Here is a 14515-nt window from a genome sequence, read left to right as displayed (position 1 = left end):
AATAATTACTATAAACTATCTGAATGAAAATTATAATCAACATTATCTCATTTAATTATCTATTTAAGACATAAATAGATCTTCTATAAGAAAAAGATTTCAATTTTATTCATTAATTCAAAAAATATAAAAATTTAAAAAGAATTAAAAAATAAAGTATTAAATATCACAAAAGTGATAATCATGAGAATACTGCTCAATCATTGATTGACCACTTTTTAATATACTTATACGTGTCAAAGCAGCTTCGACAGCTATGAGTTTTAAGGATGCAATAAAAGAATTTCAAGTAAAACATTATATTGGGGGTACACAAAAACCCCTTTACCCTTTGTACTTACTTGTTTTTATTCGTCGACAAGGCAATATTAGTTAGGCAATAATCGTTTCTTTCAGTTAATTTATAATTTAAATAATATTTCTTCCACGCCATGAAACTGGGTAAATTGCTAATAAATATTCATGAATACATTTTATCAAGGAAGAAATGATATTATTTTACTTGCAACTATATTAAAAACAATTTATCTCTATGAATTCAATTATATTCCATACATTATAGAGAAAATAGTTAAATATTAATAAGTGTCTACTTTCTGCAATCAAGTGTTGAGCGTAGAAACGCAATATTTTAATCTTAATAAAATATATGAAAACAACCATTTTGGATATTCACGTAAATAAAAATTACAAATTACAGCTTATGCACTTACTAACTGCTGCTTTAAACAACTGTCATAAATCATTATGCACGATATATATTTCAAGTAATGAAATATGCAAATTGGTAATTTTACGAAACATTAAAAAGAGAGTTGTGGTGTAGTTATTTTAGTTTTAAGTAATCGACGAATACTATTAAAATATTGCTAAGTCCTTTAAACCAAGCTCAGTAATATTCAAGTACTAATTCAAATTTTTAAATTCAAAAATTGGTATTTTGGTATCGTTTGCCCCGAGAAATGAAAGAATTTTATACCAAACATTCGAAATTTAACAATTTTGTTATTTCTCGAATATTGAAGACAAAAGAGAAACGCTTGAAATCTTTGTGGATTCTTTTAACACTAATTGGAGTAATAGCTTCTTTTTATCAATTCGCGTGTTTTGCTAAATCCTTCTTTCTGTATCCAACTGTTGTCATTTTGAAGCAGGAATACAAGGAAATAAAAAGATTACCTTCAGCTACTTTATGTAATTTAAACAGAATGAAAAGTACTTACGATTTTTGTTTAATGTTCTATATGCCTTTAGAGGAATGTCTTAAATACGTAGACGAAATTTTAAAAGGAACATACGAATTTCCATTAACCATGTTTTTACTTTTGCCTCAAAGAAGAGACATGCTTTCTTGTACATCTAAAATTAAAAGCTCTTTTGATAAAAACAAAGAAGAATCTATTGGTTTTCTAATAAAGTATACGAAACTGGAAAAACGAGCTAGGAGAATGTATGGTACACAAGCAAAAGATTTCATCGTATCTTGTACACTTAATGGAAAGATTTGTTCTAATGATGATTTCAAATTATTTCAAGACCTAAAATACGGCAACTGCTTTACGTTTAATCCTTCTTTATATGAAATCGCACTTCCCTGGAATGTATCGAGGATTAAGAATAAAAATTATTTAGAAATTATTTTAAACTTGGAAACAGACTTTTACATCAAAAAATTGTCTAATACTGTTGGAGCTATGGTCACAGTTCATGACTCTTCTGAAGCTCCAAATATGGAAGAAAAAGGAGCTTATTTACCTCCAGGATATGAAACAATTATAAATGTTAATGTCAAGCAAATGAAACGTTTGCCATCACCTTATAAAGATGATTGCATGGATTACAGAACGCAATCATTAAGTCACAATGACTGCATATTTTCTTGCATTCAGAGATTTAATCAAGAAAATTGTGGCTGTGTTGATCCAACAGTACCGAAAATAAATCTAACTGATTTCGTTGCATGTGACTTAACAAATAGTTCCCAAATATGTTGCTTGGATAATGTTCTTGACAATCTCTCCAGCAAAAAACTTAACTGCAACTGTCGCATACCTTGTCTGTCAAATACATACAGCGAACAAATATCGAAATCTATTTGGCCTTCTAAGGAATATTTCAGCAAATATCTGAAATTTAATCTCAATTCAACAGAAAAAGAAAAAGACTTTAGTTTTGTCAGNTATATATATGTATATATATATGAAGACTGAAATATCAAGTGAGAGAGCTGTCTAAAGCATGAACACTTAAAAGTACATGCTGCTAAATGAAAATGCTTTTCTCGCATGGACAACAAGACGCTAAGACAAACTGTGTGCAAAAATGAAAGATTACAGGCGAACAATTCGTATCCACAAACAAACTAGTCCATATCTTTTTTTCAAATACACTTATCAGCTTCCCTTCACATTGTTAAAAGCGATACATTTTCGTTTTAACCACATGTTTATCATCGAAAGTCATTAAGTCACCATTAAATCAATGTTTCCCCCCTTTCTCATTTTTCCCTAGATATTTATTCATTTTTGAAGTTTCTGTAAGAACTATGTTATTATTTTATGTAAGAATAAAAAATATGTTCTGTTGAGAAACCCTTATTTTAATTTTGTATACATAAATTGTAATGCATATAAATCGATAGAAATTTTTGAAAATTCAAAGTTCGGCAGGATGTATACATTTCATAAGTTTAGAAGTTCATTTTAAATACATCAGCATACATACAAAGATAGTGTCCAATGAGCGAGTGAGGCTAACAATCCAAAAAAAAACTACAAAAGCATAGGTGAGATTAGCTATCTGGAGGTGAGCCTCTGTTTTATTATGTTGTTTTACACACTTTAAACTTTCAATAAATAGGAAAAATTGATTTTTAAACTATTCAACACTATCTTTCCTGCTCAAATTAGATTCTTAATTTTACAGATTTTGTTTTTAAAGGTGTATGACCAAAGACTTCTCACGGTTGGTGATGAGTGTAATGTGAGATTTGATTTTAAATTAGATAAAATATGCAGGATATTCACCAGCAATCACCACCCTAAATGTATGTTGTTAAATTCTTGTTAAATAGAGAGTCAAGGAAGTGCATATATGAGAGATCACAAATTAACACTTAAAATGAGAAAGAACTAAAATTTCGCGATTAAGGTGGGAGTAAAAACATCAAAACTACTTCGGCTTCCTTCTAAAAACTTAACCGTTTTCAACTTCTCACAGTTTTCTTCAATAATCAAAGTTCTTTTGATATTTTCATTCTCGTCTTCTTCAGCAACCAGATTTCAATAACATTTTTATTTTTTCCATAACATTACTAAATTTGACCGTTGTAGAGCAATTTTTTTGACATTATTTTTCACGAGAAATCTAAAAATGTACATTACTGATTGTGATTACATGAAGTTTTAAAGAAACTTAGTATGTATAACGGCTGAGAAAGTAAGTAATGTCAAAACTACCAGTATATGGTAAAATTTACTGTGTATCTAGCTCAATGGGAACACTTAAAAATTCAATAATTTTCACCCAAGCACTTTGGTAATGATTTATGTAAAACTAATAGTAAAATAATAGTTTCAAAATATATCTTAAAATTTGTAAATGTGGTAAAAGTTATTAAATTTATTGTAATAACTTAAAGCATGTAATTAAAACCGCTCATTCACTTTAATTTTCAGTTTTGTATATTTTAGAATAAGAAGTATAATTTTGAAATATAATATATACACTCTATAACAAAAAAATCGACGCACCAAGAAGCAATCATCCGATTGCTTTGAAATTTTGAAATCCGATTGCATGAAAGTTTTGAACAGATATGGCTGGAATGATGCCGACTGGGGACGTATAGTCTTTAGCGACGTGTTTGGAGACGCACAGGGCAAAGGGGGGATCCTGCCTTCACTATTGCACGCCACACCAGCCCTCAACAGGGCATTATGGTCTGAGGTGCCATTTCCTTTGACAGCCGGACCCCTTTTGGTCGTCATTAGAGGCACACTTACTGCACAGCGGTACGTCGACGACGTCCTAAGACCTGTTTTGCTACCGTTCCTTTTGCAGCGCCCTGGGCTGGTTTTTCAGCAGGGCAATGCCAGACCACATACGGCACGTGTTGCTATGAACTGTCTGCAAGCTTGTCAAACTCTTCCTTATCCTCCCAGATCACCAGATCTCTCTCCCGTCTAGCATGTCTGGGATATGATGGGAAGGCGATTGCATCTGGCACGGAATGTTGATGACCTCGTTCGACAATTGGATCGAATTTGGCAGGAAATACCGCAAGAGACCATCCGAGAGCTTTATCGGTCTATGGTCAAGCGGCCACGCCGTGTGGCAGCTTGTATTCTGGCTAGAGGCGGGTCAACACCTTATTGAACTTGTTACTGTAACTCTGCAATAAATTATTCAATTGTTCTGAAATTTTAATCATTTGTTATTCTGTACATTGTCCTCCTATCCACTAATTTTCGTTTCAGTCGGACAACTTCTTCTTGATGCGTCGTTTTTTTTTGTTATAGAGTGTATTTAATAAGAAGTACAATTTTTAAAACCATAATTTCCGATAAACTGTTATTATATGCAAAACGTTAGAAGAAAAAGAAATTTATGAAATATGAAGTCACCACCTCAAGCTGGAAAACTATGAGTTCCTTCCGCCATACGAAATTAAGCAATTTTCTTCCGTCACTTCCTCTAAGAATGCATGAATAGAGATATCATCAAAAGAAGAGCAAGATTACGAAACAAAAATTCTTAAGAAATAAAAAAAATTATACTTCTCTTTGCAACAAAGGATATACATGGACATTGTTTATGCCGATTCGTGGCGAATATAAACAATATACATTATACATCCATTTTTTGTCTACTTAGTTTAAAGCTATTTTTGTTTTTCGTTTTTAACGAAGTACTGATGATGTTTTTACTTTCTCTATCTTCGTTCTACAAAACATAAATTGATGAAAATAGTTAGCACAGACAGCTTCAACTGGTAAAATATTGAAGTTCTTTATGGAATAACCGTAGATTAGCTCCACCGAGCGCTTGTCTTTCTAGAGGATCAGACATATGGAATCTAACTTAGGTGAATTGTACTTCACATGAGATAGCGCATTTTAAGCTCCAACGAGCGGATTTTTTTGCCGGTGCGAGTTCTAACATTATTTATTTCGTATGGAAAGATTGCAGACATATAACGTCATTGTAAATAATGAGGGAACTATTAAATGTATTGAATGGCTCGCTCTTTTTTGAGTTATTGGTAAAATTTTTTAACCCCAAGATAGCTACTTAAAAACGCAAAGTCGATTCAGAGTGCCATGCGTTCAATGATGAATGGACTTCGAAGCATTTTTTACAGTTGTAAAAGATAAACTAATGTCTTATCTGCAATGAAGCTGTAGAAGTTTTTAAGGAATATAACATGAACCGACATTTTACAGCCAAGCACAATAATGCCATCTACCAAGCAATGTCTAAATGTGAAAGAAGACAATATGCTGAAAGTTTTCATAAAGAATTATCAGGCCGGTAAAATTTTTTCAAGAAGATAAAGATAGTCCAAGAAGCAGCTGCGCATGCAAGTTACAGCATACAATATTGCTAAAAAAATCTCTCGGTAATGGGGAGTTTTTCAAGCAATGTATGCTCCAAGTTTGTGATATCTTATGTCCAAACATGAAAAATAATTTTGTGGCTGTAAGCTTATCGCGAAAAAATGTGACTTCTAGAATCGAAGCCATCGATAGAAATTTGACATCACAATTAGAGTCAAAAATTGCGCAATTTAAGTTTTGCTCAATAGCAATGGATGAAAGCACTGATAAAATAGATACTGCTCAATTAGTGTTATTCATAAGATGTGTTGAATTTTGATGTGTTAAGATGTGTTGAATTTTGAAATTACCAAGGAACTGGCACGCATGCATTCTTTAAAGGGAACTACCACGGGATACATGCATTGCGTATTTTTAAAAACTGATTGTCATCTGACTGATCTCACTGATCTCAAACTGATCAAAACTGACTGATCTCAATTTTTCCTCTAAATTGGCTTTATATTATTATACTTTATGTTATTGATTCTTGTCGACAATACATTATTTAAAGTTCTCGAAACACGTTTTAAAAGGGTGAAGTATTAGTAAAATAGGTCCTTTCAAAGTCCTAATTCAGTGTTGTCATACAGAATTATCTATGCTTGTCTTGCTTATATACTATTATTTTTTATTACTAAAAATATATTAGGTTTATTTGAAAAATAAAATAAGAAAGCATTAAAAAGAAATGAACTAAACATTTGCGCTAGGGCACTTAATTTATGGAACTTTCGGCCTTACACTATTTCCAAAATCAATTTTAATAAATCAATTTCTTTCTAACAAATTGAATTAGTATAGAAAATAAAAAAAGCTGAATAGAAATCGAATAGAAGCTGAATAAAAACTTGGAATGAAATATAATAAAAATAAATTACGAATTCAGAGCAAGACAGTATCGATATAAATACGATTTCTTTGAAAAGTAATATGCAAAATGATAATAAAATAGAACATATAATAAAATTTATGAAATAAAAAAGAAACAATTTCATCCTTGAATTTGAAGTTTTAATACATATGCATATTTCTGAGAGCGTAAAATATTGGGTACTTCGCTGAAAAACTTTGTTATTTTAAAGTACGGTATAACGTTACATTAAAAATTGCAAAATCTATTTCTTTCTGGGTCATTTTCAGAAGGAAATGTTCGAGAAATTCTTCAGGCTCATTTATAACGATTGGATATAAAAAGAATTTCCCAACGGAAGTTAAGTCGAACAAAACGAAATTGGTTTTTTAATCCTTGAAACAATGGTATTTATTCGTTAGGTGGGTATCGACTCTGCGACAAAATGATCTCCAGTTCTTTTAAATTTCATTTCTAAAGTAAAAATTAACTTTGTTAACTATCTTTATCCTGATAATAACAACTATAATGACCCTCAAGCAGCATATATATATATATAAGGTAGGAACTAACTATGATAAACTATTTCTGAAGTCACTGGACGGAATAGTTTGGATATATGACCTTGTATACTGGATTAGTTGAATATATTTTTTAAGTTATTTCATAATAATTTGTAGCCTCTTAAAATTAATTTTATTATTTTAATTGTCCAATATAATAAACAGTTTAATGTTTAATTTATTTTTTCATTTATTTTTATTATTATTATTTTTGTATTATTATTATTTTCGTATAAATGGAATGGGCTCTGGTTCATGAAGAACCACCCCAAATGAATGCAGGTGATACGTGTAGTTTTTGAAATTATATAAGGATGTATGAATGATGGATAAAGTCTATAAACGGCTTTCTATCCATATGTGCAGGATCTGACTTTTAAATAAGTCACCTTATGAAGGATGGAAATGTGCATACTGTAAAATTATGTAATGATGTATGAATGAAGGATAAAGTCTATAAACGACTTTCTATCCATTTGTACAGGCTCTGACTTTTAAATAAGTCACCCTATGAATGATGGAATAAAAATGAATGATTTTTTTCCTTTTTAGTCTGCTTATGAAATTAATCCATTAAGCAATTTTTTTTTTATTTTCGCCATTTTTGGGTTTTTATAAATTAGTTTCCGAATTATACATTTTTACTAATTTTTCTCATAGATGGCAGCACTAATGTTTTATTTTAAAAAAATTTCTTCTTCTTCGATAAAATATATATTTTTTAATTTTATTTCATTCGATTCAAGCTATAAGCACAACTTCAAATATTTTACCTCTTCACGAATTTTGTTAACTGCTTAATTATTGTACTTCTAAACCGAAACAGCATTTTGCCACACGCCGGTAAGTTTGATTACTTTTTTCTTTTATTTCATTATCTTTTCAAGGGAATGTTTTTTGCGATATCGACACATAAAAAGAATAATTTTTATCTTAGGATAATTATTCTTTATTCAGAAATATCGCATTAATTTATACCAATGGATGTGTCTTGAAAACGACTATTGGTTTCCCCTTTTTTAATTTCTCTTTAAATTAATTTTTATTTATTTAGCACTGCCTAATTTGAAAATAAAAATCATGCAAGCATGCTAAAAATTAATGTGAGTTAGTTATGTTAAGATTAAAGTGAAAGCAAGAACAATTTTGTTACATTATACATATCCATATTGTTATGTTATTTAAACTGATTTTTAAATACCCCATAAATAGTCATTTACCTGATTCTTCCACTAAACTCTTCAATTATGTCGGTATTTGTCTTTCAGTTTTGTGCACGACTTTGAAGTGTGGTTCAGTTTAATTGATTCCCGTACGAAGAACGAGTGTTCAGCTAGTTTTTTTTCAAGAAAATGATAGATTATTTTATTATGACTCATTTCATTCAGTTTGTATTAGAAAAAATAGGTGATAAAGATAAAAATGGTCGAATAAATTACAGAAAATTGATGTCGGGTTTTTGAGGTACTGAAGTTTGACAAACTTATTCTGAGACACTATTAACGGATAAGTAAGAAAACACGAAACATCTATAAAAAAAATTGTAGCGCAGATTAATTAGTGAATTTTGGAAAAAATCAAGCACCCTTTGTTTTTAGTTTTCAGTTTGACAAAAATAAAGCTTTCTGGTTTTCGATTCATTCAAAATTTTCGGGGATTTTCAAAAGCTTTATATTATATTAGTTGTTAACTGATCACAACTTCAGGCTATAAAACAAAAATACCTAAAGATAAAAATGAACAATGTTCCTGGAGACAATTTTGCAACCTGATATTGAAAGAAATTTTTATTGATGAAGCTTTAATTAAAGATATTACAATGAAAGCCTTTTATGATTTAGAGATTTAATTTATAATTTTCAAATAATATATATTGTGAAACCTAAAATTAAAAATAAAATTTCTCTTGTTTGTATTGATTTACATAACTGCATAATTTACAAAAATGAACTTCATTGAAAAATGTGTTGAGGAAATAATTTTTTTTTCATAAATGTTCTTAAAAGACAGAGTAAGTTTATGCATAATACTGAATTTTGAATATAATAGTTGTATAAGCCTACTAATCAAAATGTAATCATATTTAAATTGCACATACTACATATTTAAATTGTAATCATTTAAAAAAACAGATAATAACCTATTATTTTTGGAACAGTGGTCTAAATTATATGAAAAAAATTCTACTTGCTAATGCCTTCATAAAAAAGCGTTTAATAATTATTATGCAATTGCAACTAAAATATAAAGCAACAGTTCATTGGAATTTAAGCTCACTTAGTTTCCTTTATAAAGTAGAATAGAGAAGGATATTATCTTCCTAGCATAGAAATAATGAACGATTCCTGTTAACTTAAAATGCAACACGATGCACTTCTTAAATTAGAAAAAGGGTTTGCTTGTTAAAATAAATAGAACGAATTTTCACGATTTAAGCAAAGTTTAACTTACAAATTAGGATTCATGCTTGCAAGTAAAAGCTTTTAACAATAAATACGCGCAAAGGACTTTATTTGTATAAAAGGTTTGTACACGGTATCAATCAAGAGTAACTAGCTACAACTTGTCCTATTCGTGGAGAAAACCTTTACTCGAATCCATCTAGATGCATTTTATGTGCATATATGTAAAAATAGAAATTTGTCTTCGTGTCCCATATGCTCCTCTATACCATTTATCCGATAGGGATGAAATTCGGCAAGCTGATAATTTGAAGCACGAAGAACCATCACATGAGAATCACATCACATATAACTACTCCAAACATGAAGAATTTATATGTGTAAAACTAATTATCTCATAGGATTAGCATTACACATTGCTGCTATTTAAACTTCTGACTATTCTTCTCTTTTTATATTATTTTAAAGGAAACATTGGTGACTATTGCTAACTTTTTACTCTATTTAATCAAACACGAGTTATTCTGAAAGATTGTAGCAAGATTTTAAAAATTTTAAAAGCAAATTTAAGCTGTTTTGGATCATGTTAATGAATTAATAACCTAATAAAGCTTTGAAAATGAATTATCTTATTTTTTGAAGTAATATACTAATATTCTAAACAAAATGAAAAATATATTAGCTTAAATAAGTGCTGATACAAATATTTATGTTATATGTGTCATACAAAAACAATTTGTGATGAGCAGTATTTATTTCATACCAATCTTTCAGTTTGGAAACGATTCCTGGAATATTTGCATTGCATAAAGATAAGAGTGTCTTCTATTTATAAGAAATCAATAGGGAATTCAATCTGGAAATATCTAAAAATCGAAAGTGTTCGCAAAGTAATCCAATTTTTGCCAGACTCACCTTCCATGTGACATTTCTTTTAGATATATTTAAATCTAATTTGAATAAAAAACAGGCCTGTTCAGTCAAATTCCTCTTTCGATGCAAAACAATATGTTATAAATCCTTAGCATCTGTTCTTCTTATTGAATGGATGCTGTTTACTATAGTATCGTATTTCCTGCCTTTTGAAATTCAAAGTATTTGATTTGCATGCAATGCATAAAACTAAAATTAAAAGCGCCATATTTCGAGTATCCAAGTACGCTTTGCATCAGGAGAAATGGGAGCAGCTGAAATGTTGTAAAACACGAGAAGACAAAACAAGAGGTAGTGTACGGATAGAACGTAAGGAAAAATAGGAGATAAACAACTTTTTTTTATGTATAAATGCTTTACTGTGAGACAGTGATAAACGACAAAAGTAAAATATTGATTGTGAAAAAGTTTGATTTTGAGAATAAAATTATACGGAACTTCCGGTAAAGAGCAATTTATTTTGAAATCAAAAACTTAGAAGCAAAAGACAATTATGAAACAATCTAAAGATATGCTTATTGCAAAATTATTACTTTTCACTCTAATTTAGAGATTAATAATTTTGCTTTATATTTGATTTAATAACCAGCGTTAAACAGTCGTCTCAATTCTAAGTTTACGACTATCAATGCTCAACTTCATTACAAATAATTTTGAACCAAATCCGGAAGAAAGGGAAACTCCTGGATCAAGCATTGAGACAAACTAGACTTCATGGGGTACTTTTTGATGGAACTAATTCGCATTAGCGTTACAAGGAGTAGAAAACCACGAAAATCTCCTACAATTAGACCAATGGCAGGGGGATTCTAAAACCTATGATCCGTCTGCCACTGAAGATATTTTGTCACCACTGTGGTCGGTGCGAGACGGGGGTAGAATTCGAATCAACTAATCAACGCTAAGATCGAATCTGGGTTAATTTGCTGGGAGGCAAGCGCTCTATCCCCTTGTGCTAACCGCAGTGGGTCTAGAAATCTTATTACTGACTTCCTATATACTGCTCTTTGATAAGTAGGTTGTCGTACCGGTTCAAATGATGTATACAATTGAACGAGTTTGGTTTCTGTCACTGGAATAACGTATGTTAGCTTACAATCCTTCGACAACAAGATGCATTTTCAAGAATGATCTCTATGTTCCTAAAGGCATAGCAACTTATAGGTGTAAATATCTTCGTTTGCTGTTGTTGTTGTTCACAAGAGCATTGGAGGAAACAGACCTGCATTAGTGCGGTCATTTGAGCTGTCATCATTCGCAGAAGAACACGCAACATTTTATAACAAATTTAAAACTTTAGGGGAGACATAATTAACTAAAATAATTAATTACTCTTTAACAACATTCCCTAAAAGATAGGTCCAACAAGATTTTAAAAGAATGTGTTGAGAGTGAGAATGTGAATGTGTTCCCTCTTAAAGGAAGTTACGAGACCTGTACAAAACGCTCTTGACTAACTCATAAAAAAAGAGCAAACTTTATACTTTGAAAATTATAAATATTTTTTAAGTGTATTTTAATTTTAAAAAATTTTTAACGAATATTTCATGATTTGATGAAGATAAAATGCGGTTTTCAAAACACTTCCTAGTTTCCCCAGGTAATCAAACTGGTTTCCATGCATTTTGTTATCCTTTCTACTTGTAATGTGACTGATTACGATACCATACTGCCCGACCCCTTAGGTGAATACTTTTTTGTTTGCACTTTTACAGTATATTATGAGCGGACATTATAGAACACTATTTTTTTAATTAATATTTCCTTATTAATTGGTTGCTACCATAAAGAAATATTAACTTTATTTTCGTAAATAAACGCCTAATTCTCAATGAATTACTGAATCAATCTTTTACAATTTTCCACATTTACGCAGACTTACCGAATCAAAAAATTTGAAAACAAAGGTGAACGGTCATTTCAAAAGGCTTAATTGTCAAACACGAACACGATTCAAATCATCATCACCAGATTTCCTCTTTAAGCTTTTGCTTTTTCAACACGCGACTAAAACACGAACTCTCCAAAGAAAAAAGGGAAAATAATTATTTGACATTTTTATAGAGACGCTTAATGAATCATTGCCTCTTGGTAAGATTAAACACGCAATGTTGTAAATGTGATTTCTATGCCATTTTTGTCAGATTCTTCTCATATAATGTTTGTAAAACAGTATCAAAAATAAAGGGATTATAATTCCATATCGTTCAGTAACGAAACAAAGTGTTTCAAGTCATTCCAAAAAACCTAAGTGCATTGTAACTATTGTTCATGAAAATAGATTCAATTGATGTTGAATTTTAAAAGCATCTATGTGTCATAGTTCAACACAAAATTAAATTGGTATTGCTTATAGTAATCAAGAGTGAGTGAACAATTTTACACAATTAGCTCAGCGATTAGTTAAGAATATGTTAATGAAGTGTGGAGATGAATTTAAATAAAAATGACCAACATTAAATAATCTTTAGACATGAGTATTGTATGGCAACCGAACTGGTGAATCAATTCTCGTAAAATTTAAATGTGTGTTTAAAAAATATCTAATCAATTTGAAAAATTATAAAAATGTGATAGACCTGACAAGTGTTAAGAATTTTACGATGTAATTATGATTTTAACTTTTTATATCTTATCAAGGCATAAATTGAACTTTTATGCCTTGAACTATATTTTGTTCGTTATTTTTACGGTAATAAAATACAGATTTTGGAATAATCATTTTAAGAAACACTGGTTCAGTCAAGAGATTGCTTTGATAAATATTACCAACACAACCCAAAGTCAAACATTAACTTTCTTAATTGATGACTAATCAAATTTAAATTTATTTAAATATTGATAGAAGTGATGTAAATCGTTTCATTATTAACATAATATCACATATCTTTTCACTATTCTATCATCATCATATCTTCATTTTTTTTCATCTTCTTTTTAAGACCTTCATTCTTGTCATCCATCCAACCAGCATTCAAGAACCTAAGCCAAGGCTCATTTATTGGAAAAAGGTATTAAGCACGTAATCTTAATAAAATTTTCAGAAATTTTTTACAAACGTTTGATTTAGTAATAAATGTAAAATTTATAAGAAAAAGATCGGTGTGCTTGCTTTATGAGGCTAACACTAATTATCAAACGACATTCAGTTAGCTAAAGAATTTGCTTTTTTTTCGGGGGGGGGGTGGCGAGACAGCAAAATTTGACCTTTATATGACCTTCTGACCTATATATTATCTCGGGTGGAATCTGGCTCTAAACCATGTTATGTATCTCGAGCTTGGATGAGGTTGGATTAAAATTCAGCAAACTTTGGTCTGAACTCACCTCTACCTACCGACTGGTCCGACCAGCCTCACCCATCTCTTTTTCAGTTATTCCTGCACCGACTTAATAAGAAGCAACCTCTTCGACGTTATTCTTCTAATGCTCAAACGAAGGCAAAATTAAGAATTCAATCATTGTTTATTCTTAGCCTATGGCAAGTAAAATCATTTTTATCCCTTTGTCATTATAATTATAATTATTAGAAATGATCATGAATCTGCCTGTGTAATAAAATATCTAAAATGCAATACAAGATTTGAAAAAATATTTTGTCTAATCTTTATTCTTTTGTTGACAGATTTTATAATTATATCAATAAGAAATAGCAATAATAAATCTGCCAGTGAAGCAAAAATAGTGAAAATGCTACGTAGGATTATAAAATGTTTTGTTATCTTCTCATATTTATCATTTCATAAATAGATTTTATCATTTCTTAATAATATAATTATAATGATGAATCCGCTCTTGAAACAAAATAGTAAACATGCAACGTAAGATTACAAAATATTTTGATCATATTTACTTACTATACATACATTTCTCAGACTTATTTAGTTTTCTGGTGAAAAAATATATTTTTTTCCTTCCAGTTAAAAAATTTAAAGTTTCATATTGATATACTACTTTAGAAAATTGTTCACTACGATTAAATTTTGACTAAAAAAGATATGAGGTTTCTATGATTCAAATTATTTATTTAATAATGTCAAAATGCGAATTTAATTATTATGCACTTGTTGTATAAACGAATAGCCACAATCAATGTCATTCAATTTAAAATTATATCATTCAATAAAAAATTTGCGAATGAGTACAAAAAGCAGTAAATCTCAACAA

The 14515-nt window shown here is 29.9% G+C and overlaps 1 protein-coding gene across 1 annotated transcript; it reads left to right on the top strand.

The window, feature by feature from the left end:
• Nucleotides 1-1313: 1313 nt before the first annotated feature.
• Nucleotides 1314-2210, top strand: LOC139425260 (degenerin mec-10-like). Its single transcript, XM_071179218.1, has one exon. It carries the CDS (start codon nt 1314-1316, stop codon nt 2208-2210), a length of 897 nt encoding a protein of 298 aa, XP_071035319.1.
• Nucleotides 2211-14515: the final 12305 nt, after the last annotated feature.

The sequence above is a fragment of the Parasteatoda tepidariorum genome, chromosome 3 (genome assembly GCF_043381705.1).
Source record: "Parasteatoda tepidariorum isolate YZ-2023 chromosome 3, CAS_Ptep_4.0, whole genome shotgun sequence".
NCBI classification, from domain to species: Eukaryota; Metazoa; Arthropoda; class Arachnida; order Araneae; family Theridiidae; genus Parasteatoda; species Parasteatoda tepidariorum.
This window is presented reverse-complemented; position numbering and strand designations above follow the sequence as displayed.